The sequence below is a fragment of the Lemur catta genome, chromosome 3, assembly GCF_020740605.2.
Source record: "Lemur catta isolate mLemCat1 chromosome 3, mLemCat1.pri, whole genome shotgun sequence".
Taxonomy (NCBI): Eukaryota; Metazoa; Chordata; class Mammalia; order Primates; family Lemuridae; genus Lemur; species Lemur catta.
The window spans coordinates 34786417-34814331 of NC_059130.1; the positions used below are offsets into that span (position 1 = coordinate 34786417).

At 48.2% G+C, this 27915-nt stretch overlaps 1 protein-coding gene across 1 annotated transcript in view; it reads right to left on the reverse strand.

Moving 5' to 3' along the window:
- The window catches only part of OLFML2B (olfactomedin like 2B), a 39142-nt gene extending 23569 nt beyond the window's left edge, over positions 1-15573 (reverse strand). The window contains exons 1-3 of the mRNA XM_045547210.1: positions 14963-15573; positions 12329-12592; positions 10311-10418 (exon numbers count right to left, since the gene is read on the reverse strand). Coding sequence (XP_045403166.1) covers positions 10311-10418; positions 12329-12592; positions 14963-15136 — 546 coding nt within the window. The 5' untranslated portion in view covers positions 15137-15573. The remainder of the gene's footprint in view (positions 1-10310; positions 10419-12328; positions 12593-14962) is intronic.
- Between the last annotated feature and the right edge of the window lie 12342 nt (positions 15574-27915).

Here is a 27915-nt window from a genome sequence, read left to right on the forward strand (position 1 = left end):
CTCTGGGGCCCATTTATGAGGTTGGTAGAGGAAGCAACCATGTAAAGTAGAGGATGTGTTTGCTTTCCATATTTCTTTAACAAACAGACATGAGAAGTGTAAAAGCTCGGATGTTGCCAGGCACAGCCTCGCAGCCTGGTAAGATGCTCTTAATGCCCTAAAGGGAAGCCACCATGGCACAGAGCCAGGGGATGTGTACATACCCAGGCAGACCATGACACCCAGACACCGCGGCTCCAGTGGCTCATACAGGGGCCGCCCTGAGAAGCCCTGCAGGTGTTTGTTAAACTAACCAGGCTCCAGACTCACCAGCCATGCCATTCTTATGGCATTTCATTGCATGCTGGATCTTCAGCTCTGGAAGTGCTCAATGTGTTCTGTGGGGCTTAGACCAAGCCAGCCTCACTAAATTGCACAGAATTAGCCATGAGAGCTAAAGCCCATGAGAAAGAGGTTTTGTTTCAAGAATGCCCAGAATGAATGGTCTTACTAGGTATGCAGTTATTCCTGACAGGGGTTCCCAGGGTGGCCAAGTACGATGGTTAAGAGCATGGATTCTGGAGGAATCTGGTCCACACCTCAGTGCTACTATTGCTAGGTCCGTGATCTCAGGCAAATGATTTAAACTCCCTCTGCTTCAGTTTCCCATCTGTAAAATGGGGATAATACTAGCACTTTCCCTATGGGTCACAGTGAGGATTAGATGAGTTGATGTACATGGATATGCATGGAACATACTGTACTAAGTGGTTGCTATTTTTCATAGATGTGACGGCTAGAATGGACCCCAGAACTCAAGCCTAATCTTTCATTTCACAGAGAGGAAACTGAGGTCCAGAGTAAGGATGTGATCTGCCCACGGTCGTTAAACAAATTGTCAGAGCTGAGTCAGCACCCAGCCTCCTGACCTTCTTTGGTTCACCTGCTGGATCACAAAGAACACCAGGAGAGGGTCCTGGCGCTCAGAAGCTCTCAGCAGCACCAAGTATGTTAAAGAGGCCAAGGATACCTGCAGTTTGGTTTCAGGATATGTGAGAGGGCATGCATATGCTGAGAAATATAGAAATGCTGGACTCCCATAAATCCTCACTATGCAAAATGTGGTCCAGAGACCAGCAGCATCAGCATCATGCAGAAGCTTCTTAGAAATGCGGAGTCTCAGGCCAGGCATGGTGGCTCACGCCTGTAATCCTAGCATTTGGGGAGGCTGAGGCAGGAGGATTGCTTGAGGCCAGGAGTTCGAGACCAGCCTGAACAAGAGCGAGACCCCCAACTCTACAAAAAATAGAAAATTTAGCCAGGCGTGATGGTGTGTGCCTGTAGTCCCAGCTACTTGGGAAGCTCAGGCAGTAGGATCGCTTGAGGTTGCAGTGAGCTAGGAGTTTGAGGTTGCAGTGAGCTAGGCTGACGCCATTGCACTCTAACCTAGGTGACACAGAAAGACCTTGTCTCAAAAAGAAAAAAAACAAGAAATGCAGATTCTCAGGCCCACTCAGACCTGCTGAATTGGAATCTACATTTTGACAAGATCCCCATGCCCTCTGCATACACATTAAACTTTGAGAAGAGCTGCCCTAAATGGAGGAAGCTTCGGGTATAGCTGCTTGAAATGGGGACAGAAATGTGTGAGAGAGGCTGTTTTACGGGAGCCAAGTTCTTGCCGGGGCCTACAGGAAAAGCTCCCGGTCCCTTAGTGGGGTTCAAGCATTGGTGCAATCCATGAGCGCCTGCTGAGAGCACCTGTGCCTGCCCCTCCTGTAGCTCTCACATCTGAGACAGGTGGTGCAGTCCTGCAGTGTCGGGGATTTCGATGTGCTACCTCTTCGTTAAGGCATTCCTGTGTTCAGTGCTGGCACCGAGGGGTCAAGCGTGAGCAAGATCATGAGGATCCTTCTCTGGTAAAGATCACCCCCGCCACAAGGGGAAGTATGCAAGTGACAAATACATAAACAAGAGAACATCAGCCAGCGAAGAGGGCTGTGAAGAAACTCAGCCGGGGGACATGACAGATACAGGTCCATATGTTTCCCTAAGGAGGGGCCTGGGCTGTGTCCACACCTGCTGCCCAGTGACAGCCCCAGGGCTCCACTAAATGTGCTGGTAACCCTGGGTGGACGAGATGGCTTCGCACCTGATACCTGAGACCCCTCGAAGCAGCGGGTGTGAGGCATGGAGGCAGCCCTAGAGATGTAGTTCCTGCCCCCCCAGATCTTGAGGTTTCTAGGCCCCTAGACATCCCCCCGCTTCTCACTGATTTATAACCTCCAATCCCCTCTCTGGTCTCAGGGAGGAGCCATCATTCTAGGTGTTCACAGAGGAGGGTTTGAGGCAAGCCTGGCCCTGGAACCCAGAGGAGCAATATAGTTTATTCCCCTCACGGGAATGGCAAAGCCCGCCAGCCGCCTGAATAAACACCGGGCTGGTGGTGGCATCACCCTGCCAGCCTGCGGGGCGGAGCCAGCTGGTGTTCCCAAGGGCAGCAGCAGCAGCAGCAGTAGTGGCCCTTCCGTGGCTGCCCCCACCCAGCCACCTCCAAGCTGGGGGTGCTGGCCTTACAGAGCTCCCTACTCCTTCCTGGGGCTCTGCATTCCTCAAACCAAGGCTCTTTTGTGGGACATTCAGGAGAAGCAGGGGATGTTGCCCAGGCAGGGTGCTCTCAATCCTACCGTGGCAGACGGGTGAACCCCATGACCTCATGCCTCAGGCTCTTCCCCTCTGGGACAGCTGCAACCGTGACATTTATGGTCTGTGCAGCTTGGCTCGTGAGCAGTGCTGGCAGTGTGGTGGAGAGGAGGAATCGTGCCTATCTGGCAGGAGGGACTGCCCCACATGGCCCCGACAGGGCTCCTGGTGCTGCAAAGAGGAGCAAAGGGAAGGGGAAGGAATGACAGGCAGACAGAGGGCTAGGGCAGAAGGCTGGACACAGCCAACTGTGGCAATGAAAGATCTGGGAACTCTGTCATGAATCCTTGGGCCAGGCAGTCAAGGGACAGCAAGGGGTTCACAGAACAATGCCACACACTGGAGGGGCATGCGGTTGGGCACCAGAAGGTACTTGCTGAGAGCAAGCCCACACTGCACTGCCACTGGGGACATGTGTCCAGTGCTGACTACAGGCAGATGCACAGACATAAGGGGGAGGAAGGGTGCAAACTGGGCAGGGTCCCTGGGCAACGGGGGCCAAGATGTAGGTGGAGCTGGGGGTACAGCTGGCAGTCAGCACAGCTGGTCTTCAAGGCGCTGTGAAGGGCCAAGACAACCAGGTGTACAGACTGGTGGGACAGGCATGGGGGTACAAGCTGTATCGTGACCTTGTCCAGCCCTTGGACAAGTATGTGTGTGCCTGGGTGAGACTGTGTAGTGGCTTAAGCCAAAACCACTGGGGACAGGGGAAAGATGACCATGGTGCAGAGCTCTGGCAGTTCTCTGTGGCCCTGTTTTCCCAACCAGAACCAGGAGCAGGGTGTGTATGGGAGAAGGTGCTGGCTCTGGAGACCAGGTATGAAATCCACACCCAGCCATGGCCAAAGCAAAGGATGAAACCTCTCTAGGCCCAGGTGGAAAAAGAAGGAATGATGACACCTGCCTCACCCAGGCTTGGTGTGGAGAATGAATGGGGGGCTGCATGTGGGCACAGTGCCCAGCACAAAACTGGGCTTGAAGCATGGAGGTGAGGCTGAAGTGGGAGGGACCGCTGGGATCGCAGCAGCAGATACACAGGTGGAAAATGAAGGGGGAGCTAAGGTTTGTTGTGGCTGGGGCAGGGAGGAAGAAAAGAACCCCAGACCGGTGTGTTACAGAGAGACACGCTGGACACCTGTAGGAAGAAATGAAGCTAGACTGTAGGTGGGCCAAACCGTGGCCCCACATCACGCAGTAGGCTCATGCTGCCACACCTGAGGCAGCTGGGTGTGCACAGGGCTGGGGACAGAGGGGATGTGGTTTCTCGTGAGTGAAGGGAGCAAGTGTGAGGGTAACTGGCCTCACGGTGGGGGGGCTTGCAGTTCCATCAGCTCACCCTGCTCTTCCCCCTCTGTGCCCACCAGGACACAACTAGGACCAGATGGCTTGGGACAGTCAGCCCAGCCGACAGCTGTCCCCTAGCCTCTGGTAAGAGAGCTGGGGGAAGAGCAGCTGGAAACAGCCGGTGCTCCTGACGCAGGACAGACAGGCCTCAGTCCAATCCCTCTGACCACAGCTGATGGGACAGGCGGGCAGGCCTGGGTTCAGAGAGCCACCAGCTGCCCATTCAATCACTCACCCGACCAAACAGCTGGGGAGCAGCTATCCCACAACAGGTGCTGGCTAGGACCTGGGACTCAGCTTGCCCATGAGAAGCCAGAGCCTGGAAGGAGAGTCAAAGCAAGTAAAGGGCAGAGGGTCCCAGGCTCTGATCATGACTTTCTATATTAGGGGTAACCATACCCCTTAACGTAGAGCCAGTAGAGCCACGCACTCCCTCAAACCTGGCAGCTACAAACCGTTCCTAGTCTGGCAGATGGAGGGCTGACTCGTATACCATAAGCCCTCTTAGCCAAGAAGAAATTTTACATTCCACAGTGGCAAATTAGATTTGAAGTATACATAACCCCAGGAGAGGTTGAACTCACATAGAGATGTAAATTGAATTAAACAGCATTAGGGCTGAAATGTATCTTGGAAACATTAACTTCGACCCTCTGCCTTTTCACAGTTGAGGACACTGTAGTTAGACTAATGAGCAATGCTCCTCTCCAAGGGTGCACTTGAGTAAGGTGAAGAGGAAATGACTTACAGCAAACCCTTCTGAGAAAGCAGGTTTGATCAGGAGAGGGGGTGAGTCCTTGGGGTGTCTTGGTGGGAGAGGAGGGTGGGAGGAAAGGGGAGACTTGGAAAGGGACAGCTCCCCTAACTCACTGCCAAGCCTGCACAGATGAAAATTACATTTTCCTATTAGTTGGTGAAAACATATATCCCCCAGGGTCAGGCATGCTCCTTTGATCTTGCCTTTGAGACCAGAAACGCAAAAGCCACCAGATCTTTAGGTGTGGGGGAGAAGCCCTCAGCAATGCCTGTGCCAGCACATTTTGGGGAGCAGGCCAGTTCTGGGTCTGGTAAACCCATCGTAGACTTTAAATCTGCCTAAGAGGCAACCTTATCATGAGAAAAGACTTCAGCTGACACACAAGGTTCCCTGGTGCTCATCTGTGCTCACAGACAGGGTTTGCGAACTCCAGCAGGTAGATCCAAAAGGAAGGGAAGAGTCACACGCAGCAGAAGGAGTAGGGCTTTGGCAATAGGAATCACACCACAGAAAGCTTGCAGGCACGCAGCTATTTTAAGAGCACGGGCTATGCACCCACACGTATACAAAGGCATATGTGTACACAGTCATACACATATCAAGCACTTATAAACGTTTACAGGTGTCCTGCAGCTTAGTGGGGGTGGGGCACTTCTTCACAAAATTTGCAATTTTTATGGGAATGGCTTAATCCAACTAAAGCTGTGATACTAGAAGAGATTATTTTAATGATCTGCCCCTATGTTTGTCTTTTTCTTCACTTTAGTAATAAATCTGCTCCTGGAAGTAGTATATGGTACTAAATGTTGTACCCCATGCCTCTAGCCCTGCTACCTTCACAAACTGTTTTTAGGCTTGGGCAGCCTATGAATGTTCAGGTATCTGGGTGCACTCAGAGTTGGGGTGAAAGTCTTTAGCTGAATCAGTGCTACTGCCAGGTGTATATGCCATGAACAGGGCTTGCTTTTGCCTTTGGAAGCTCCAGGTTTTCTTTCTAGACTTCTAGTTCCCTTCTCTGACACCTAAGCTATGTGCCCACTCACCCCCAACTCCAATACACACCCACACCTCTTGTTTCCTTCCCCTTCCCAGCCACTCACAGGAGAGGGCCAGCCAGGGTCTACCCTTGGACTGTTGACCACCTCAAGTGTTTCCTCTTCCTGGAGCAGTTCTAAAACTGGTCCATGGGGTTTCAGACCTCCTCCTGGGTAAACAGGAAAATGTTTTAGAAGTTAAGACTTTGGAACATAGTGAAATGGCCCTACTAAGATACACCCTCCAAATTGACAAAAATTACAAAGTCTGACAATAATAAGCATGGAATTTCCATGTCCTGCTGTAAGGAGTATAAAGTTATACTACCAATTGGGAAAAACAGTTTGGCAATATCCCCTAAAATTGAAGATAACTAATGACCCACTAATTCTATTCCTACTTATACACCATATAGAAATGCAGACATGTGAGCACCAGGGTACATGCACAGGGATGTTTGTGTATAGGGATCCTCATGGGATTATTATGAATTAAGAAACTTCAAACAACCCACATAACCATCATCAGTAGAACAGATAAATTGTGGTATATTCATACAATAGAATATACAGCAATAAGAATGAATGAACCACAAGACACAAAAACAACATAGGTAAATATTAAAAATATAAAGGGTGAAAAAAGCCCAACACACACACACACACACACACACACACACACATAAATTCTGTAGGATTCTTTGCATTTAAAGCTCAAAACACGCAAAACTATTATATTTGGGGGTACATACTTAGATGATGAAAAAATAAAGAAAAGCAAGGCAGATGACTAACACAAAAGTCTGGAGAGAGGTTTCCTTCAGGGAGAGGGCATGAATAAGAGAGAGGGCATGTGGGGGCATTTTGTGGTGTTAACATTGCTTTATTTCTCAAGCTAGGGGGTGGTTACATGGGTATTTGCTTTATAATAATGTGTTTTTTGTGTGTTTTGTTTGAGACAGAGTCTCACTCTGCTGCCCGGCTAGAGTGAGTGCTGTGGCATCAGCCTAGCTCACAGCAACCTCAAACTCCTGGGCTCAAGCGATCCTAGTGCCTCAGGCTCCCGGGTAGCTGGGACTACAGGCATGCGCCACCATGCCCGGCTAATTTTTTCTATATATATTTTTAGTTGGCCAGATAATTTCTTTCTATTTTTAGTAGAGACGGACCTCACTCTTGCTCAGGCTGGTCTCGAACTCCTGACCTCGAGTGATCCACCCGCCTCGGCCTCCCAGAGTGCTAGGATTACAGGCGTGAGCCACCGCGCCCAGCCATATAATAATGTGTTAAACTGTACATTCATTGTTTATGCACTTTTCTATGCATGTGTTATTTTTCATGATTTAAAACAAAAGTTTAACCAAAATCATTCCACTAAGCAGGGCTGCTCCCAGAGCTGATTTTACTAAGAGGTGAGACTTAGAACAGTTCAGATTCCGTTTCTCTCTCCTTCCTTCCTCTTCCGTCTGCAAATGAAGTTTCCATTCCTGCATCCTCCTATATACCCAAGGTGGAACTGCGGCTGTATCCCATACACATGCCAAGCACTCATCTCACTCTGGGCAAAATGCCTCTCCAATCTGACCCCTTTTGTCTTGTCTGACCTCCAAAGAACTCCCTTTGGGGTTCAGGAATATTCAAGGACCAGGAGCAGAATTTCACTTCCATTCCTCCTGCAGAGCCAGGCAGGAGAAGGAGTGTTTTTTCCATTTATCCAACATTTTGCCTTTTCGATTACTGCACACTTCAGACAGTCAGCTGGCATGAGCCTTGAGATGAACTCAAGCCAAAATACAGTGCACCACTCCTTGGGCCCAGGGGCTTGGACCCATCCAAAGACTCCACTGTCACGCCACAGCACTCTACTGCCTTGAACTGTCTGGTTTTGGAAAACCTCCCACTGGGTGGGACCTTCCCTAACTCAACTTTCATCCTATTTAATGGGACTATGGGATACAGTCACAGTTCTGCCTAGAAATTCCCTTGGAAGAGCTATCATTTAAAGTTCCTATTAGGAAAAACTGATGCCTGCAAAGCAGACAGCAATGATTCGAAAAAACTTACAGGGTTGATTAGAAAGAGCTCTGGACCAAAACCCAGAAGGCCCTACACTTTCTAGCACCATAATCTTAGGCAAGTCATCTAATTTCCTTAGATCTCACCCTGCCTAGCTCATAGGAACAAACGGGCTAAATGTACATGAAATGCTATACAAATATGAGGGGTTATTAATATTATTATTAAAGGTCCGATTTTTGCTACTTTTACTAAACATACCACAGTTTTGAGAAAAGATACATACTCTCATTGATGTAACTAAGATTGCTTTTGGGCAAAACCCAGCTATTGTGTGACTACACAGAAGATACCACCCTATTGGGGTAGTGGCATTGTACCAAATTCACCCACACTCTTACCCTTAGCTAGCAGGGAGGGCTCAGCTGCTGGGCAAAGATGGAAACAGGTTTTGGCCCTTGCACAGAGCCCAGCCCACTGGCCTCACAGGCTGAGCCCCTGACCTTGGCCTCCTGAGCACTGTACTTTCACTCTGGGGCTATCTTTCCCAGGCTGTGTTCTCCAGACAGAATGAAAACTATGTGGCTGCCAAGGTCAGGTGAAAGTAGAAGAGGTGGCTGTCATCCCTGTTTCTATAGAAATACAATCCTTTTATTAAAGGGGCATTGTACATTTGGATGGTTCTGGGGACCTAGGGAAACAGAGGCCCTTTCCAGTAATGAACTTGGTTTAATTCATTTCGAATGCATCTGAAAGAACTGGGAAGTGGTTTTGGACAGGAAGTGGAATCCCAAGCCTGCACGAAGCCCATTGGTGGCAGGATGGTGCTGACCCACCCCATTCTCATCATCCTGGCTGTCAACATTGGGGAAGGAGAGACCTGAGATGCCTGGTGGCCTAGTTCTTGGAGGGAAGCCCTCGAAGAGCCTTGGCAGACAGGGAGGAGGGGGCTGATGTCCTGTTGGCCACCCTGACCTGTCTGCAAAGCTCAGGCTCCAGAGCCCCGACCCCTTGCATCAGACCTTGTAACTGATGTGCTCTGACCCTCCCAAAGCACATGGTCATCTTCAGAAAACTCATCACAGCACTGAAGGAGCCAAGCCTAAGGGTGGGTGAGGAAGGAACTGGTGTTCACTTTCTGTGACCATTTTCAGGGGTGGAAGGGGTGTGCTGAAACCCATCCTGGTAACTGCAATGTTTCCTCACCTCTATGCCAGCTCTCTTGGCAAAACAATATGGGAATGTTTGCCCCCTTGGTCTCCCCTCTCCTTGGTCAGAACCCAAGTACCAGTTTAGACATTTAAAAGTATGTTCATAATGATCAGCGCTCCTTTCACCTGCTCAGCAATCACACAGGGTAGGGAGGATTCCAGTCCCACTTCTACAGATGGAGGAAGCAAGGCATGGTGCTTGGCAGCAGCAAGCAAAGAGTCATTCATTCATTCTGTCCTGACTCCTAGCCTGGTGCCCCTTCTGCCACAAACTACTGTTTACATCCTATGCCTACTAATCACCCATCACAGAACCTCAGCTCCTCCACAGTAGACCCCCTAAGGGCCCACTTTTTCACGAAGAACATTGATAAGTTTACAGGACACAGTAACAGGATGACTGTTATGAAGTTTACCACTTACAGTAAAAATTAAAGAAAAAGATTTCTGCTGCAAGTAGCAGCTCTTTGAGTCACTGTTTCAAGTATCAGTCTAAGAACTGGAGGCCAGTCAATGAAACACACCCACAAAGCTGCTTACTGATAAGGCTGAAGGACGGTCATTACGTTTTGGGTGACTAAATGATTTCTCATCCATATGTTAAAGCATTGAAGCCACAAAACACGGTCAATATCATTGTTGTATCTCTAACAGCTCCCAGCTGCCGTCACATCACACACCACTAGATGAAAACCACAGCATTGGCTGTACCTCTGGAACCCAGTCAGAATAATGTGGTGTCTTTGTCTATGAAAATTGCATTACTGGTCCATTCATCCCGGGTGTGACCAGCCTGAATGCCCAGTAGAGAATATTAATTATTGGTAGTCATTTTTATGTCTTCTTTCTCTAAAACGGATGTGAGATGGGTTCACACACACAGAGGCATGCACTAGAACAGTTAAAGAAATTAGCAACCATATACCAAAGTGGGAGATGACTCCACCTTAAAACTAGAAGTAAGATGTTTATTGTACTTTTACATTTCATTTAGCTCTGAGTTTCCTAGAAGTCAAAGTAAAAATAGAAATACTTGTTTACATGGGTCTTATAGATGAAAAAAAGAAGGTATAGTATTTACATTTCTATTTCACTGACTCTCTTTGTCACCAACAATTTGGCATGATTTTGGATGAATGTTTTAAATATATTTTTTCTTTTCAAAGAATAGAATGGGCTTGTGCTTTCTGAAAAAATATTGTGGGAAGTTTGGTATACTTTTGGGCTTGATCAAGAGAAAGATATGGAAACCAGAATCTTTCTTACCTCTTCCAGTCTATCCACTCGCCCCACCAGTTTGGTGGTGACCGAATGCAGCTTCAGGAGATCCAGGCCATAGAATGCTCCTTCCAGCATGTCTATGATTGTGGAGAGCTATGAAGAAAGGGCAAGGAGTTAGTCTAGGGCTGGGGAAGACGGACCACAGGGGGACAAGTTTCCTTTCAGATCTCCATGTTGGAGGCTTGACGGGGCAGCCACTAGCCAGGAATTGAGAGGTGGCCCTCGGAAACACATTTGTACGGTAGGGGGAGGGAAGGGGACGAAAGCAAGCATAATAGTGTATTACATATTTTGCCTTCTGGAATATTTGGATAAGAAAATGGGAGAACCATTCAAGAACAAGTAAACCCAAGCTTTAGACATCTTCACAAACTGTTTACGCCCCTTTTATGAAATCTGTCAGTTGCATACACATCTATCTTTCCCACTAGACTGTGAGCCCTTGAAAGTAGTGGCTGTCTTCTTCATCTCTGATTTCCCAAGATAGCACCTGGCTTATACAGGTACTGTTATTCCATAAATACTCAACAAAGTGGCTACAGACATCAATGTCTTGAGGATATGCTTCTGAGACACTCAACTTCATTGTCCAGTAAAGGCCCTGAAAGGCACCAACACAAAAAGCTAAACTGGCCCTGGGGCAAAAGAGCCCTAGTGGCCCATCTTTGAGGTGGCAAGCTGCCATGGAGCTCCCTGCCTTCTTGGTTTTTATCAAGGCTACCCCTCCTGCCAGTACACAGCCACTGGGAGGAAGGTGGCCAAGACTGGTGGCATGCAGGCATACAGAGTGCAGGCAGAGGGGCAGATGAGAGATGCTTAAACAGAGCCTCCCTGCCAAGCACCAGTCCCTGGAAGAGTTTGCTGGGCCACACTTTTGCAACCTCTGCTCTCCATTCCTCTCCTTCATCTGCGAGCAAGCTCCTTCCTCCCCACTGGAGGAAGACAGCTGAATCCTGGAGAGGAGCCACAGAAGGGAAGCCGGCCAGTATGTACTGTGGTGATTTTCTGATCCCTAACAGAAATTTTGCTTGATGTTGTTCCAGAAGTCCCCATAGTCCAATCCTATAACTGGGTGATGGTGGCACTTGGTTCAGAAAGTAGTTTCATGGCAGAACTGCAGCTCTGAGCAATGTGGCTAGATCCTGGGACTCTCCTTGTACCGGGAAACAGGACTGTGCTTAAAGAGATATCAATGCCTGCCAGTCACTGAGTGGGTGCCAGGCAGAGCAGCAGCACTTCACACGGCTGTCCACTCATTTATCTACTTAATTGAGTGCCAAGTACTCAATAGTTGTCATCTCACCGATTTTCACAACCCCAAGATGTTAACATTCCCACATTTTATTCAAGGAGACTGAGATTAGACAAGTTCAATAACTTAAGCAGGATCACACAGCAATGACTTGAACCCAAGTCCATGTGACTGCAAAACCAAGCTCCTCCCACTTAACCCACACTGCAAGTGAAGGGGGAAGTTCGAGATCAGATGAAGCAGGCAGCCAACCCATGGGGCTGCCCAGGTAAGGCCTGAGCTTCCCCACCCCGTGGAGCACAACCGCAGGATCATAGTTCAATGACCTAGTCTAGAGCAGGCCCAAGGCCTCTCCTTCCTTGGGCTACCCCAGCCCTTGTGCTGAGGACCAAAAGGCTCGCTCCTCCTGTGTGTCTTTTGCCTCTTCAGGGTGTGTGCGGGGCTGACAGCCCGTTGTGGCAGCAATTTTCCTGGAGAACGCCAAGTTCTTTTGGCCAGCTGGGCCTGGCAGCTGCTCCCAGCCCCGGCCTCCCTGACTCCATGAGGAGGAGCAGGCACACTTCGCCCTTAGCATCTCCCGCAGACACCAGGGCTGAAAAGGACCAATTTGTAGAACACACAGAACTCCAGGGACCAGGGCCTGACCTCCTCCAAAGGCCTTACCACAGCCATCAGTGACCCTGCGGGACTCACAGGCCCCCAAAGTATCCTCACGGGGCAATCCATGGCATTGTTACACACCAGTTCCTACCTTCAAGTCCTGGCTATCTGCCTCCCGCAGCTTCTGGAGCCTGAAGTCTCCCTCACAGGGATTGAGGGCCGACGGGGGCGCAACACAGGCACACTTGCAGGACGAGCCCGAGGTGAAGGTTTCCACTGTGTAGAAGTCTTCCTTCCTGGAGGCCCCTGCGTTGATCCTCTGGCAGGCGTCTCGGCCCAGGGGTCTCACCACGCACTTGCACTGACAGTCTGAGCCCTCAGACACGGCCTTGACTTTGTCATAGTCCCCCAGCAGCTAGACACACACACACACACACAGAATGGGTTGGAGACATTCAAACACAGGCATCAGCTGGGCTCCTGAAGGAGGCTCTCCTACTTTGACAAATGTCCTGCACTAGCCAGAGACCTCAGACAACTCTGAACCATGGAGCGAACAGGTCATCCAGTTGCAATTTGCTGACTCTGATGTTTCCTTGAAGGCACTGAGTTCAGCCGTCTTCGTTTGTCTTAGAAAGCTGTATTTTCTCAGGGGGCCTCAGCCTTTCATCATTTAAAGGAAAAAAACAGATGAGCCCAATCATTCTTCCAATAGCCCTTGCCTTCAGCTAGAATCCACATTTAGATGAGACAAGGAAAAGAAGGGGTTGAAGGAGTGATTGGAAGTTTTCAGACTATGGCTTCTCTACTCATTCATTCATTCAACATGTGTGGAGTGCCTATCAGGACTGGGAGGTGCTGTGAGAGGTTAAGAGAGGGGCCAGAGAGCCCGCTCTCAAGGACCCTACAGTGCAGAAGGCATGCACACGGCAGTCACACAGAGCAAAGAGTGATAAGTGCCCCTGAAGAGGCAGAGACAAAATGCACTGGGAGCTAAGAGTTGCTCCAACTGGGAACCAGGGAAGACTTGTTCGAGGAAGAGGTATTTGATCTGGGCCTTGAAGGATGGGTTAGACTTGGAGAAACGGAGTTGGGAGTAGAGAGACAGGTCCGGAAGTCAGTAAGGTTTTTTCAGCATAACGGTTCATTTGGCTCCTATAACAGCTCCTGAATCCCAACTCCAGGCCAAACCCAGGAGAGCAAACTGGCAGCACCTGCTGCTTCCATAATGCTAAACATTTTCTGCTGAATACTTGCCCCTGCCAGCCTCCCCAGGCAGGAAAACACGAACTAGCAGACTTGCTGGAGCCACTAACCCTGGGCACTTGCTGGGAAAAGGCTCCCCCCCAGGTCCTCTCCAACAGGCCCTAAATCCCCAAAGCCAGGGCTCTCTTCCTAGGCAGGCAGGAAGGTTCCCTTCACCTGACTAATGATCCTGACCGGCAGGCACTGAGCTGGTTTGAGTGGAAATGTTCCTTGGGATGCTGTCTAGGGGGAAAGAAGGCTTGTAATGTTTTCCTTGCAAAGGTTGGGTTTCTTCTAACACTAAAATTTGCTTTAGGACCATTGTCAAATACAGAATGGATCGGTGGAAGAAGAAGGTGTAGTTCAGAGTGACTTAAGCGGCTGTTCTTTACAGGCTAACAGTAAATTGTGGCTGTCTACTCTCTGAAACTCTGCCTAGATTCCTACATAACCCTGCTCTGAGAACCCTGGGTGGATTCCTTCCTTTCAGGAGGCTCAAGTTTCAGGAAAGCTTTTGTTGATGGTTTTCCAGAGCCCCAATGTGACAGATTTTTATGTCTTTTGATTTAGGGGTCAGTGTGAGGTTATGGGTGGGCATAGGGCATATTTAGCATTATTATTACAGGAAGAGTGAGGAGACGAGTATTTCATAAATCCCAAAGCGGAGTTGATCATTCTCCCTACAGAAAGGAGACAGGACCCAGTCCTAGGGCTTAGTGGAGGTACAGGCTGTGCTGTAGGGATCCTTTGTCGCACATCCCTCATCCTGAGGGTTATGGTGACACCCACTGCACATCATTGTGCTGACTCTGGAGAGCACGAAACAAACACTCCAGAGAGAAACATCCCTCACAGTCATGAGAGGTGGGCTGAGGACTGCCAGAGGCCTGGCTCTACCCACCTCTAGCACTCTTTAGCCTATGGCCCCTCTCCGTACAATGGGGATCAGGGTGTTTTGAAAATTGAGTCATTCTGACAGTCTGCCAAAGCTGCCCAGACCTGCATGTCCATTCTACCCTCCCAGCACACTGGGTCTTGTCATCACCCCTCTATTTGGGGGTCACCTTGCATTCATCACACAAGTTGCTGTTTTGTCCACACCCCATGCTTCTGCCTGGGTGTCTCACCCTCTGCCATAAAATATCTCCCCATGGGTTGCACCATCTGCCTCCCGTCCAACATACCCGCCTGTTTTCACATTCCAACTCTGACAAACAGCCACACAGACAAGAGATACTTTTCACAACCTTGAAACCAAAAAAAAAAAAATTCTTTTTCTTTCTTCTCAAGCAGTTGTGTGGAGTCTTCCCTTCCATCTCCTGTCTTTTCTCCTGATTTGGTAACCTTGAAAGACCCCATGATTTTGAGAGGAGGACCATGTCCTTTCTTTAAGATAATATTCTGGTAAATGAAAAGCAAATGCCCTTCCCTATTGGTAATGGAAGGAAAAACAGCTGCCCCCAAATGCTTCAGCAAGGACTGCCTCTGGCTCTTGCTGCCATCCGGGACAAGAGGGGTGGTCATGGGACTGGCATCCTACCTGAGATAAAACGTTCTCCTGGTTGTCCGCCTCGTTTTGCAGAGTCTCATCCTCGGTAGGCGCCACCGTCTGCACATCGGGGGGCTCGCTTGTCCCTGGAGGGGAAGTGCTGGACGCCCAGCCTGGAGTCACAACCAGAGCAAAGCAGAGAACCAGAACCAGAGGCTTGGCCATGAGGGATGCGACAAGAGGGTCCTCGGCCCCTTCAGAGAATGGCTGGGGTCGGAGGTCTTGGCAAGGATTGAGGCGAGAGGGTGTCTTGGGTGGAGCCCGAGACTGGCCGCTCGGAGAGCCTTCTAAGGATGGGTGCGGCTAAACGGGGCAAGAGGCTGGGTCCCAGAGACCCTGGGCATCTCCTTCCCGACGCGAGCAGCCTTGAACTGGCAGCCCCAGGGGAGGATGGGGCACTGGGAAGACGGGGTGATGGGGTGGTGGGGGCGGCTCCAGCTAGCTGCTCGCGTCGCCCGCTGGGGAGGGCTCAGGTGGAAGGAAGGCGTCCCGGCAGACGGCGGCAGTGCGCGCCGGCGCGGGCGGCGGGGCCCTGGGGCGCACGGGCACCGGGCACCGGCGCTGGGCAGGCGGCGGCGGCGGCGCGGGCGGCTGGGCGAGGGGCCGCGGCGAGCTCGCGCGGAGGGAGGGCGGAGCCTCTATTGTGCCGGGCCGCTGAGATGCAGCCAGTGACGGCGCGGAGGAGGAGGACCGGGAAGCGCACGGCGCCCGGGCGGAGGGGCGCCCGGCCGACCCCGCCCCCGCTCCCGCTCGGCTGCCGCGCCCGGCGAGGGGTGACGCGAAAGGGCGCTCCTTTCCTTTCCTCTGACCACAAATGATGAGGGGGGAGTAGTTACCCCGAGCGGGCTCCCTGCAGTTTCGGGGTCCCTTGTGCCCATTCTCGCCGAGAAGAGCGGGTTGCCTCCGGCTTGGGAGGCAGGCACCGAGCGCTCGCTCCACGGCCGAGCCGGTAGGGATTCTCGGCATCCTCTCTTCATCCCACCTGGGGCAGGAGAGAGGCGCGTTTGCTTTTCTTGGGCGTTTCCTTTCTCTGACTTAACTTTGGGCGAGAGCTCTGGCATCTTTGAACTTAGCGCCATTGGTATTCGCTTGCCTGCCACAGCTTTAGAACCTGGTAACAACTCCACCCAGAGGATAACTACTGAACTCCCTGCTGGAGTGTGTCCTGAGTCGTGTAGATGTAAAAGGAAGGAGAGTGACTGTGATTCTCTGACACTCTGCGTGTCCAGGTGGAGAAAGCTACTCCCTGAGAATCAAATGGTTGCCAGAGGGGACAGCTCTTCCTATCTTTGTGGTTTGGGACAAGTCTCCGGTCTCTGTTACCAGATTTTCTCTAAGAGGGGATCCATTTTCAATAGTGTGAGATTATGTTACTATGTCCCTTAATTAGTGTCCCTTTTATCAACGTATTACGAAGATTAACAATGTGTGACTTTAAGGAAGGGGCACTATGCCTTGTGGGAGACTGTCACCCTGCATATTGAAGAGAACCAGACCCCCTCAAAGACGTGAAAGTTATGCATTTTGGGGAAATTCAAGCACCTTACTCCTTACACTAAGAAATAAGGTTTGTAATAACCTAAGTAATAAACTAAAGAGACTTCAGCTCATATAAATGACAGTTGACAGAAATATAATAACTTATTGATATATTTTAATCTTTTAAAAAAAACTCAGTGAAGGACAAAAGGCCAAGGTTCCGGTGTCTGGGTTTGTGGGAATGTCACACACACACCCCTCTATGTAAGCTATCAAATCTTTTCTGAAACTAGATGGAGGTAAACATCTATAAAATGTAGTTTTAAAATTTAATGAAAATAAGTATTGAATGTTGACTAAGTGCAAGGCAACAAGCTGGGTTGCTGGACATCTAATGGGAAGATGAGATAGCCTATGTCTTGCAGAAGGAGTGGGGTGGGAGGGAGGAGGTAAGCCGGAAGAGCAGTCCAAGGCAGAGTAAGAGCGTGCTGGATGGGCCTTAAAGAAGGAATAGGTCACTTCTAGTGCAAAGGTCAGTACAGATTTCCTGAAAGAGTAATACTGAAGATTCCTGGGATGATTGGGGAGGTTTCAATAAGGCGGTAGATAAGGCAACAAGATGTAGCTGAGAGAGAGGCCATTCTGGGCAGAGACATCAGCCTGAATGCATATTCAGATTTCAAGATTTCAGACTGGTGTTCATGTCTCAGAGAAACACCTTCCGTGACTCCACTCCCAGGGCAATTTCTCTATTACATGATCCCATAGTACCACGTATGTCTTCTTCACAGAGTTAGGGGAGTTAGCTAGTTATCCCCCTTTGTGGATTGTTGTCTGTCTTCCCCATTAGCCTGTAAACTCCATGAGGGCAGGGACTTTGTAACAGAAAATACTACTAGCAATGGCTTAATCAAATACACATTTATTATCCCACTCTATAACGACAAAGTCGGCTGTTTGAAATTTGATTCAGCAGCTCAGCGATGTCATCAAGAACTCAAGCTCTTTCCATTTTCTACTCCATTATTCTTAGGATATTGGCTTTTTTACCTAGTCAGAATTGATTAGCAAGTCCCACCTACCCCTTTGCCACACATTCAATTTCCCAGTCTCCCTTAGGGCTAGGGGTAGCCATATAGTTCAGTCTGGCCAATAGAATAAAAGAAGTCTGCAGGGAGTTTCTGGAAAAGATATTTTGTTTTCTGATGAAATAAACAAATAGGAGAGAGGAGCTTTCTGGTGCCAACCTGTCCTTACTGCTTGTCTTTGATTGTGGTCAAAGACACACAAAGTGCCTGGAGCTGTGGCAGCCATCTAATGACCATAATAAGTCTTTTCTTCTGTGGAACTTTCAAAGTACACTTTTAAGGTCTCCTCTTAACAGTCAGTCCTATGGTCCTGCACAGAAAATCTCTAAGACCTTTCTCACAAGAGAGCTTTGCTTTTCTTTCACTTAAAGATAGAAAGTAAGTACCTTCTAAATCTCCCCTTTCTCAACCTAACTATGCCCACTTCATCTTTTATCTCCATTTTATTCACCTGTTTCTCAGACCACATGGCCTTCCAGACCCTCCATTAATTATGTTGGTTATTTCCTCTCTAGAAAGGCTCCAGTTTGAGTAGATGTTAGAACATATTGAAACCATTTCTTTTTTTCTGGGCACTGTTCTTCTATTAATGCAGCCCAAGATTGCCTTAGCTTTTTTGGCAGCCACATTGCACCAATGATTCACACTGATTTATTTTTTTAATGCAGTTTTTTCTTTATTTTTAAATGAATTTTATGCTAGTTTCCTCCATCCTGTGCTTCCCAGATATGTGGGGTTTTTTTTTGTTTTTGTTTTTGTTTTTAACCCAAGTACAGGCTTTGATGGTTTTGGCCCATTTTTTCATCCTGTTGAAATCTTGCTGTTTTTGCTCTTGTCCCAGTTTTGGGCAATTTCCAAATTCAATAATCACAGTTTCCATCTTAATTCAAATCATTAATTTTAAAAAGCCATGTTCATTCAAATAGGGCCAGATTCTAGACCCCTATAGCCACAATTGGAAAAGTCTCTCCTTATTGATATTCACCCTTTTGGTGTGTGACTGTTCAGGCAGTCAGAGGTATTAGTGCCCAGAACACATCTTCCTCATGTCTACAGGCATTTCTCAAGAGACTTTGGTCACCTACCTTTCAGAAATCAAGACACACTGTCCATGGTATTCCTTCCACCTGCCAGTCTGGTAGCCTTATGTGAAGATCCTGAGATGAGCTTGGTTGGCTTTTGAACATCCAAGTTAACATGCTGCAAACTCCCTGCATCCTTCGCTAAGGGTGAAGGGCCTACAGATTCCACTTCACTAGATCGTCAGCATAAAATGAGAACTGCTCTCCCGGTGTAACAGATGAAGTGATTGAGGCACCGAAATGGTAATATGTATGATGGCTACTCTGTACAGAGAGCTTACCATGTGCCAGGAAGCATTTGATGTTCAAAAAACCCCCTAAGTAGATGATATCATTCCCTCTTACAAATGAGGAAACAGGTTCAGAGAGGGACATACTCTGGAAATGTTCAAAGACCCAAGTCTCAGAAAGCCCTAAGCGTGCCACTTCGGCTTCTTGAGACCCAGGACCTCACTGGTTGTGGTGGGCCAGCAGGTTGTTGGATTCTGGGGGTCGCTCAGCTACCGCATCCACCATCCCTCCCCAGCCAAGTTTGCTTCTGGCAAGAGTATCTGTTTTCCAGTTAACGTGGGAGCCTCCTGGTTTTGCTCTGAAATGTCTGTTGAAAAGTTAGGCTTCATTTGCCAGGTGGGGCTAGGGTGGCTAGAAATGACCTGCCACCTGAGTGTGTAATTTCAAAAATGCACCTGCTCCGCAGCAGCAGAACCAAAGCACAGGGAAAAGTCCCACGAGCAACATCATTCTGCCATCTCCCTTCCCTGGCTGGCTCCGGGGCTGGAGTCCTGCCAGGGAACTGCCATAAAATGTGGGAAAGGGATGATGGAAAGCACAGCTGAAAATGAGGTCTTTTTTCCCCTGTTCACTCTGCTTTGCTGCCTTCTGAGCTTCGTAGTTTGCCTTTGATCTTCTACATTCCCTCTCTCCTTGATTTCAGTTGAACTCACTTATTGAATGTATATTATGAGCCAGGCACTCTGTGACCTGCTAAACACATGAAGGTAAAGATGGCAAGACCTTTTCATTTAGGAGAGCATATTATGAAGATTATAAATGTATGATCCTAGGGAGGGGTAGGTACAAAGAGCATTTTTTCCCCCTCAAGATATTTTGGTAAAGAAAAAGGATTTTTCTCCCCTGGATTTTTCCTAGTTTTAAGGACATTTACATTTCTTAATATGCCAACCGTGGTAATTTCTATTTATTAAACCAAGCTTTACCTAATAACATTTAGATTTTAAGCTAATTAAAGTAAAATCAATATGTGTTTATCAAGAACATATATTTCAATAAAGACATGTTGTTTAGGTTTCTAGGTTCTGAGCAAAAATATATTGCTTCCATTTCTATTTTCTCACATTTTCTATGTATATAGTATTTCACAAAAGATCAGTATTTCTGCCACTCTCCTGAGATGGCTTCAACATGTCCAGAAATGTATTATCTCTAACATCCTTTCATCCCTTCCCTCATCATTGAAGCTGGAGCTTGCTTTGTTCTGATGTCTTCCCACTGCTGTATGTGACTCTGATTTCCAGGAGAGAGACCGACAGCCAGCTTCTGCTTTGTTCTGTTCTTGGAGTACTTGTGCCAGAGCCCTGCCTCTGAAGCATCTCTGTGCAGATGCTCTCACAGTGGGGTCTCAGAGGAGGCTGCGGAGGCAGGTGTGCTACAAACGTTATCCCCAACCCCCTGCTGACTTCTTCACCTTCACCTTCCCCAGCCCCTGAGAGGCAGGCGCAGCAGCTGGCACATGTCAAGGAAGAACTTGCCCCCACGGGACCCGTGGGCCAGGCTGTAGGCAGTAAGGAAGTCAGCTTGCTGGCTGGGGAGAGAGAAGAAAGGGAGTGAGGAGGAGAGGCAATCGAGACATAGTGGACGTCAATCCTTTCCGGAACAAGGATGTAATAGTGCATCATTGTTATGAGCGTGGACTCTAGTATCAGACTGCTTGTGTTTGGTTCCTGGTTCCACCACAGGCAAGCCCAATTAATGTGGGCACGTGGCTGCATTTCTCTGAGTCTCAAAATGGGAATAATAGTAGTACCTATCTCAGAAGTTGTTATGAAGCTTAAATAAGATGTCTAAAGACTCTCTCATGTGACCTGGCACATAGTGGATGCTCCATAAGTGTTAGCTATTTATATTTTTATTGCTATTTAGGTAATGTGCTACATAATTAGAATTTGAAGATACTGTTTGCGTTGAGATGGGCTTTAGAAACATTTGAGATCATGGCCTATTCACATCGATTAATCATTCATTCATTTATTCAGCAAGTATCAGTATAATATTTATGTGCCAGGTACTGAGTTAGACACTAAGGGGAAATATAATGAATAAGATGTTAACTAATAACCATTAATTCAAGATAATAATTAATTGAAGCATCTCACAGTCCCCTGAGAAAGACACATAAACAGCCAAGTACAAATACCTTAGAGGCACATGACAGGGTGCTCAAGGTAATGGCCACCCAGCCCAGGTGTTTATGGGAGCACAGTAGTGTCAGGGTGTCCTGGGGGACCTCCCAGGAGGAACAGGAGTTGACCAGGTAAAGGACAATGGTGCCAGAGGGGCAGGAGAAGCAGGGAGGTGGGGTCAGGGGAAGAAGGTATGGAGGCGGCAAGAAGGGCATGCCAAGCCAAGGGACCGCAGAGCTGGGTTTGCAAGACATGAGCACTGTGATGTGGGCAGAGGCTGAGTGTAAAATACAAGGTAAGGAGTGATAGGAAATGAGACTGGCAAGCAGAGGCCAGATCATGGAGGCCCTCATAAGTCACGCCCGGGAGGTGGGAGTATGTCTCGTAGGCAATGAGGAGATGTTAAATGTTTTGGGGCAGGAGAATGCCACAGTCAGATTTGCAGATCCTGTGAATTACTCAGGTGGTGAAGAGTGGGCTGCAGAGGGAAGGGCAAAGCAGTGACTGTACTTCTCTGCTTGCAGTCCCCTAGCCCTCCTGGGATGGCTCAGCTGAGCCATGGTCCATGCTCTGACTCTAGGGAAGCTCCTGTGCCCTCTATGACTTGTGGCCAGAAGAGAGCTAGGGAGGCAGAGGCCCTTTGCTTTTCTGGGGAATTTTGCAGGGCTGCTAGATGGCACAACTCCAGGAGATACCATTTACATTATAGTCCATGCTAATGGAGCCCCCAAGAACCATGCAGAGCATGTCTGGCAATCACTGGCCACTGCTTGGGACAGGTTGGGCACATCACATACAGCCTGCTGCTTTCTACACACCAGGATCTCTCTGTCGTCCTCTTTCCTTGTTCTAGGAGACTGTCACGCTTTGGGCAGCTCCGACATGTTATGTGTGCATTCCATGTGGTGCGCTTTCTCAGGGCACTCACATGTCTCCCCTGCCTTCTCACACTTGCCCGGCAGCCCTTTAATGGTGTTGATAAGTTCCAACAAGTTCTGCCTTCAGTGATGGTCTTTGCACGCAAATACTCCTGGAAGAAGTAACTCATTGCCTTAGATCTACACCAGGAAATAAATAACTGAGAACAGATCCCATCCTGAGAGCAGGTTTTGCTAGGAAAGTAGCAGTGGAAGACACTGGGAAGGGAAAAGGACATGTTTATAGGACGACTCCAAAGAGGGGTCGAAGTGGAGGAAGAGAAGGCCTGGCCCATGCTTTACCCCCTCTTAGACTAGAACTGAAGTCTAAGGGCTCATATTTATTCCTGATCATTAGGGAAGAACAGAAGCTGGCTGAGTAAAGGCTGGAGAGGAGTGTGCCCAGTAGAAGCCGGACACTGGGAAACTGTAGTGGGTTGCTGGGAAATGCAAGCAAAGGTGGAGCACAGGAATCACAGCGGAGGGAAGTGAAGGGCAAGTGGTGAGCGGTGAGAGTGCAGGGCCAGGCACACGAGGCCTGTGTAGTGTGCTGGGGAGTTTGGAGTGAAAGCCAAAAGTTAGGAGGAGGGAGACAGTAACACTGTGGGAAGCAACGGAGTGAGATAATCAAACTTGAGCTCTAGTAGACGGCCCTGGCAGTAGCACAGAGTGGACTGGAGGGTAAGGCTGGATCAGGGAAACCTGTCTGGAGGCTGTTGTAGAAATCCAGGCATAAGATGGGAGGGTTTGAGGAAGGTAGTGGCAGGGAGGTAAGGGGATGGGGTGGGACAAGATACACCAAAGAGGTAGAGTTAGCAGGACTTGGTGACTCTCTGGATATGGGGGTGAGAGGAGGGGAAGGACATTAGTTAGGATTCCTGCTTGCAAATAGCAAGCGACTTTATATAGATTAAGGGAGGAAAGGGGCTGGGGAGAAAAGGAGACTTTGTTTTAAGGGTATAGGAAAGTCTCACAGGACGTAAGCGTCACTGGGGCCATCAGGACTGATCTGAACCAGGGACTTCTCTGATCCTCACAGTAGACTGAAGCTCGGAGTTCCCAGCTACTTGAGTGTGCAGTGAGGCTTTTTCATTCTCAGGCCCAACTCCAAATGCCCCGGCAAGGGACTCTGGTCTAATACGGGTCAGATGCCCAATCCTGAACTATTCACCTAAGGGGTGGGTGTGTGTTGGGGGGTCAGGTCACTTTGTAGAAACAAATTGGGAAGAGGGGTAGCTTCCAGGGAGGGGCTGCTGGACCAGACAAATCAATGGACGCCAACTCTGTTCTGTCCCATGGCTGGCTTGCTCTCTGCCTCTCTCTACTTCCAAAGAGGTACTTATCTAACATAAATCAATCACCTTACGGAAAAGAAAAATATCTCCCCATAGAGACAACCTAAATTAGTATCTAGGGATGTCAAAAGCAATTCTTTTCTGTGTCTATGTCAATAGGTGATACCTTTTCCTCCTTCAGCTTGGCTTGAATCTAGTCCATATGTGATGTCTCACCATCAGACAGTCAATAAACCAGATGACAAACTTAACCTGGAGTGTACACATGCAGCTCTCAGCCTGGGGTGGATATTTCACTTGGTAGATTACCCACTGAAGATGTTTAATTCATATATTTGCTCATGCATACATTTGAATATAAAATTAAATGACATTCATGTACCCCTCCATTCTATGGGGTACATGAATGTCATTTAATTTTAGCCTTGTCAGGCAGCCTGGTGCCATGGGGGAGCCTGGGCTTTAGGGTTAGACAGTCAGACAAACTGGCTGTGGAATCCTGGCTTCACTATACTTTCTGTTGACCCCGGGGAAGGCACTTTACCTCTGTGAGCCTCTGTTTCTTTGTCCTGACATGGGGATCATACAGACATCCTCCTCTGCTTGCTATGTGCTCACACCACATCTCCCTCTCTTTATCTTTTCAAGAAATAACCCTCAAACCCCAATGGTAAGGCTGAAAATAATGAGGACTATAAAGATCACAGAAGGCTTAGTAAAGGGTAAGTCTTAGATTTAGCATTGGGAGGAACCCCAGACACTGATATGAACGTGAAGATTTACTTGGGAGCAAGAGAGATGATTCTAGTCTCACCTTTATGGGGTGAACCCACAGACCTGGGTTCAAATCTTAATTCTTCCACTCATATGGTGGGGGATCTTGGACAAGTTATTCTTTCCTAAGCCTCAGTTTTCTATTACCAGGTTGTTGTGGAGATTAGAGATACATGTAAAAATATGACCCATTGCTTGCCACCTTCATAAATATTTGTTGAGTGAATGATAAAATAGTAATCATTCATTAAATGGGGACTATTTGAATTGTTCTTGTTTCTGACTCACCATGTGAACTTAGTAGGAACTCTCTCTATGCCTCAGTTTCCTTATCTGAAAAAGAAAACTATCACTTTTTACTCTCTGTCCTTCCTTCCATCTGGTAATTGTGATTTAAGTAGATAAATTCTCCCCCCCTTTCTGGTTTGCTTTGTTCCAGGGACTAAACTTTAAGCAGATAACTTCCTAAAGTTCGAGCAATTCCTGAGGTGTTTTCAGAGACTGGGCCGTGGAGCCAGATGCCAGCCCCTGCTTTTGCTGGCAGGGCAGCTGGGCACCTCCAGTGGCTGAAGCTGCCTTTGAAGATGCTGCCTGGAACCCCAGACTTCCTGGGAGGACAGACAGCACCGCCCAAAGTGAGACAGCGAGCAAAGTGAGGATGGCACAGGTGTCCCTGGCCTGAGGCTGAGTCCTGAGTAAAAACCCAAGGGGCACCTCGCTCCAGACAGGAGGAAACCCAGCTGTGTGCTCTTGAGAGCCAATTCTCCACCCACAGAGACACCTAAAATAGCAGCAGCACAACTGAGACAGGGTGGCACTGCCCCAGAGTTCCAACTCCTGCTAACATTCTTTCTTCCTTTCCTCTAAAAAATTACTTTCTTCCTTTTGAATACTCAACTCAAACTAATTCCAATTAAGACCCCTCATTCCTAACCTTCCTTCAGCTCACTGATTTCACCCCTGCTTTCCTCTTACTCGCTCTTCCTCCCTCCCTTCTCACAAGGAAAAACTATTTCGAGCTCTGTTACCTGAAGGTGGTAGGTGTTGCTCCTGAACAGCTACGTGCTATTCAAGTTCTCCATTCCTTCACAGGAGGCTTTTGCTGTCTCAGCTTTGCTTCTTACTGACCTAGAAACGTATGCCCACATTGTCTTTGCATAACTCCAGGGGCACCCTACAATGTGATTTGTGTCCCCTGGGGTTAACGAGGGTTTGAGCACTGCTATGGTTTGAATGTGTCCCCCAAAAGTGCATGTGTTGGAAACTTAATCCCTCTGCCCTCATGAATGGATTAATAGATTAATGCGAGTTCTGCCCTTATGAATAGATTAGTGTAGCTATGACTGGAGTGGGTTTGTTATCTTGGGAGTGGCTCTGTTATAAAAGCGAGCCCTCTCTGACACTTTTGCTCCTGCCCTCTCTGTCTCTTCAGCTCACTTCTGCCTTCTGCCCCTCCACCATGGAATGGCCTTCACCAGATGCCAGCACCATGCTCTTGAACTTCCCGACCTCCAGAATTGTCCACATAAACTTCTTTTCTTTATGAACTACCCAGTCTTTGGTATTCTGTTATAGCAACAGAAAATGGACTAAGACAAACACTTCATATAGCCCTCTGCAAGCAACTCATTTCATCCTCACAACCATCCTGCAGCATAGGTGTGTTGCCCCCAGGCTTTAGGGAAGGAAATGAAAGCTGAGAGCTTGACTAACTTACTCAAGGACAAAAATATACAACTAGTAAGTAGCAAGCTCGCTTTGGTCCCAGGTCTGTCTGATCCCAAGCTCATGCTGTTCCTCACCTGTTATCCTGGAACATTTAGCTTTTTAAAATATGACTTCAGCCTCTCACCCACATGCCTTCTCTCTTTCTAGAATTTCATACTTAAGGTTCTCCAGCCACTTACATGCAGAGTGTTACAGCCACAGAAAATAATCAACTGCAGAGGAAATGGGCAGTGAGGTGTCCCAGAACTCCCACCCCAACTGTGTGAACTTAGGAAGTCATTGGGGAGACATGGGGCCTCAGTGTTGTCTATTTGCCAAGAGAATTGGTTGGACTGAGTGATTTTTAGTGTGGTCAATTTCAGCCCTAACATGCTGAATTCTTAGGTAAAGCCAAACAACCAATTTATTGGTCCTTCTCTAGTATATTCTGGAACACAGTTGGCTTCAGTGTAGCTATATACAGAAAATAGTTGTGTTGTATGTTTCTTTAAGACCACCAGTTGCTGTAGAAAATATTGAAATTTGAGATGTGAGAAGGGTAGACATTTCGTGCTTTTCATGACACATTCCTCAACACCTGTGCATCCTGGATTTCCTTAAATTATGACAGGGTCATTGCATAGCTGTCTTGTGTGGCCTATACCTTGAAGGTGGGTGGGAGAGGAGGGAGGAGCAGCAGGGCTGCCCCACGGCTTACCACAAAGCAAATTGGGCTGGTCTGGTCTGAAGTGGTCCATCACTCCCCGTGGAGCATGCGTCCTGGCCAAGGTGGCAGGAGAAATGGTTCCAGACCTGTCACTGGCTCATTCTGGGATGGGGACAAGCTAAGCAGGGATAGCAGCATTGACAACAGCACCCCTTCTTCAGTGCTTTACAGATACTCTCACTAATTCTCCAAGCATTGATGTGAGACAGGTGTAGTGTCCTCCACTTTACAGATGAGAAAACAGAAACTCATAAGGTGTAAGTGAATAGATCAAGGACACAGAGTGTGGACTGGAACCCAGTGCTTATTTATTCAAAGCCAGTGCTTTCAAATGTCACACTACGTTCAGGCTCCCTTGGCTTTTTCAACTGTGAAATGAGGAGCTTGAACCAGTGCTTCCTAGCATGTGACGTGCATACTTCTCGGGGAACTGGAGAACATTTTAGGTGGCACCCAAATATTCACTTTTAATTTTAATGACCATGTTTTTTCATTTTAAAGTGCGATAGAAAAAACATAACTCACACATAAAACTTACTTCATAGCTATTTCTTGTGATGAGTCTACATAAAAAAGGGAAGTGATTTAAGGTCTATTTAAAGAAAATTCAGTCCAGGTGATATGGCAAAAATTGTGAGGATGAGGACCTTCACAAATGCCTGAAGTTTGGGAACCACTGAATCAGATAATATAAGTAGTGCCCAACCTTTATGTTTTGGCACCAGGTACCAATTTCTTGGAAGACAATTTTTCCATGAACCGAGGATGGGAGGATGGGGTGTCGTGGACAGGGGGTGAGGTAGTGCAGAGCTCAGGTGGTGATATGCGGCCCGTTTCCTAACAGGCCACCGACTGGTACTGGGCCAAGGCCCGGGGTTTGGGGACCGCAGAGATAATATTCCCATTTTCTCTGGTTCCACCAGGACAGAGCAGGGCTGTGGCTTCCCTGACCCTCCAGCACTGTGTCCTAACTCTTGGGCATTTGGGACATGAACAGGGAGAGAAACAAAATGTCTTCAGAAGACGATAGGCTAAGACTTAGTTTATCCTACTTCTAGTATCTCCCCCTTCCCTCTATGTCTCCTAAGCATTCAAGGCTTTGCTGTTAAGTTATCTGTCATGTGTTCCTTGAGTGAGCAGCTTGGCATGGGCTGCAAAGTGATTGGCTGCAGATGAATTAATATTTAGTTAGGCCAGCACAATGATTTGCTTGTTTTTAATTCGTGAATTTGAATGTCTTTAGATAGGGCCCTCTACTTCGCACAGCCCTCACCTCTCCCTATAATATTATCCTCGGTAACTACCAGCAGGCATATGAGTTTGTGACCCCTGGCTTAAGACCTTACTTCCCCAAGATCAAAATCCATAAAGGCACAAATGACTAGTTCTTCAGTGGTGGGATTTCAGAACATAGAGCTTCCAGGGAGCCATCAGCAATGTGGGATGTGTAACGTC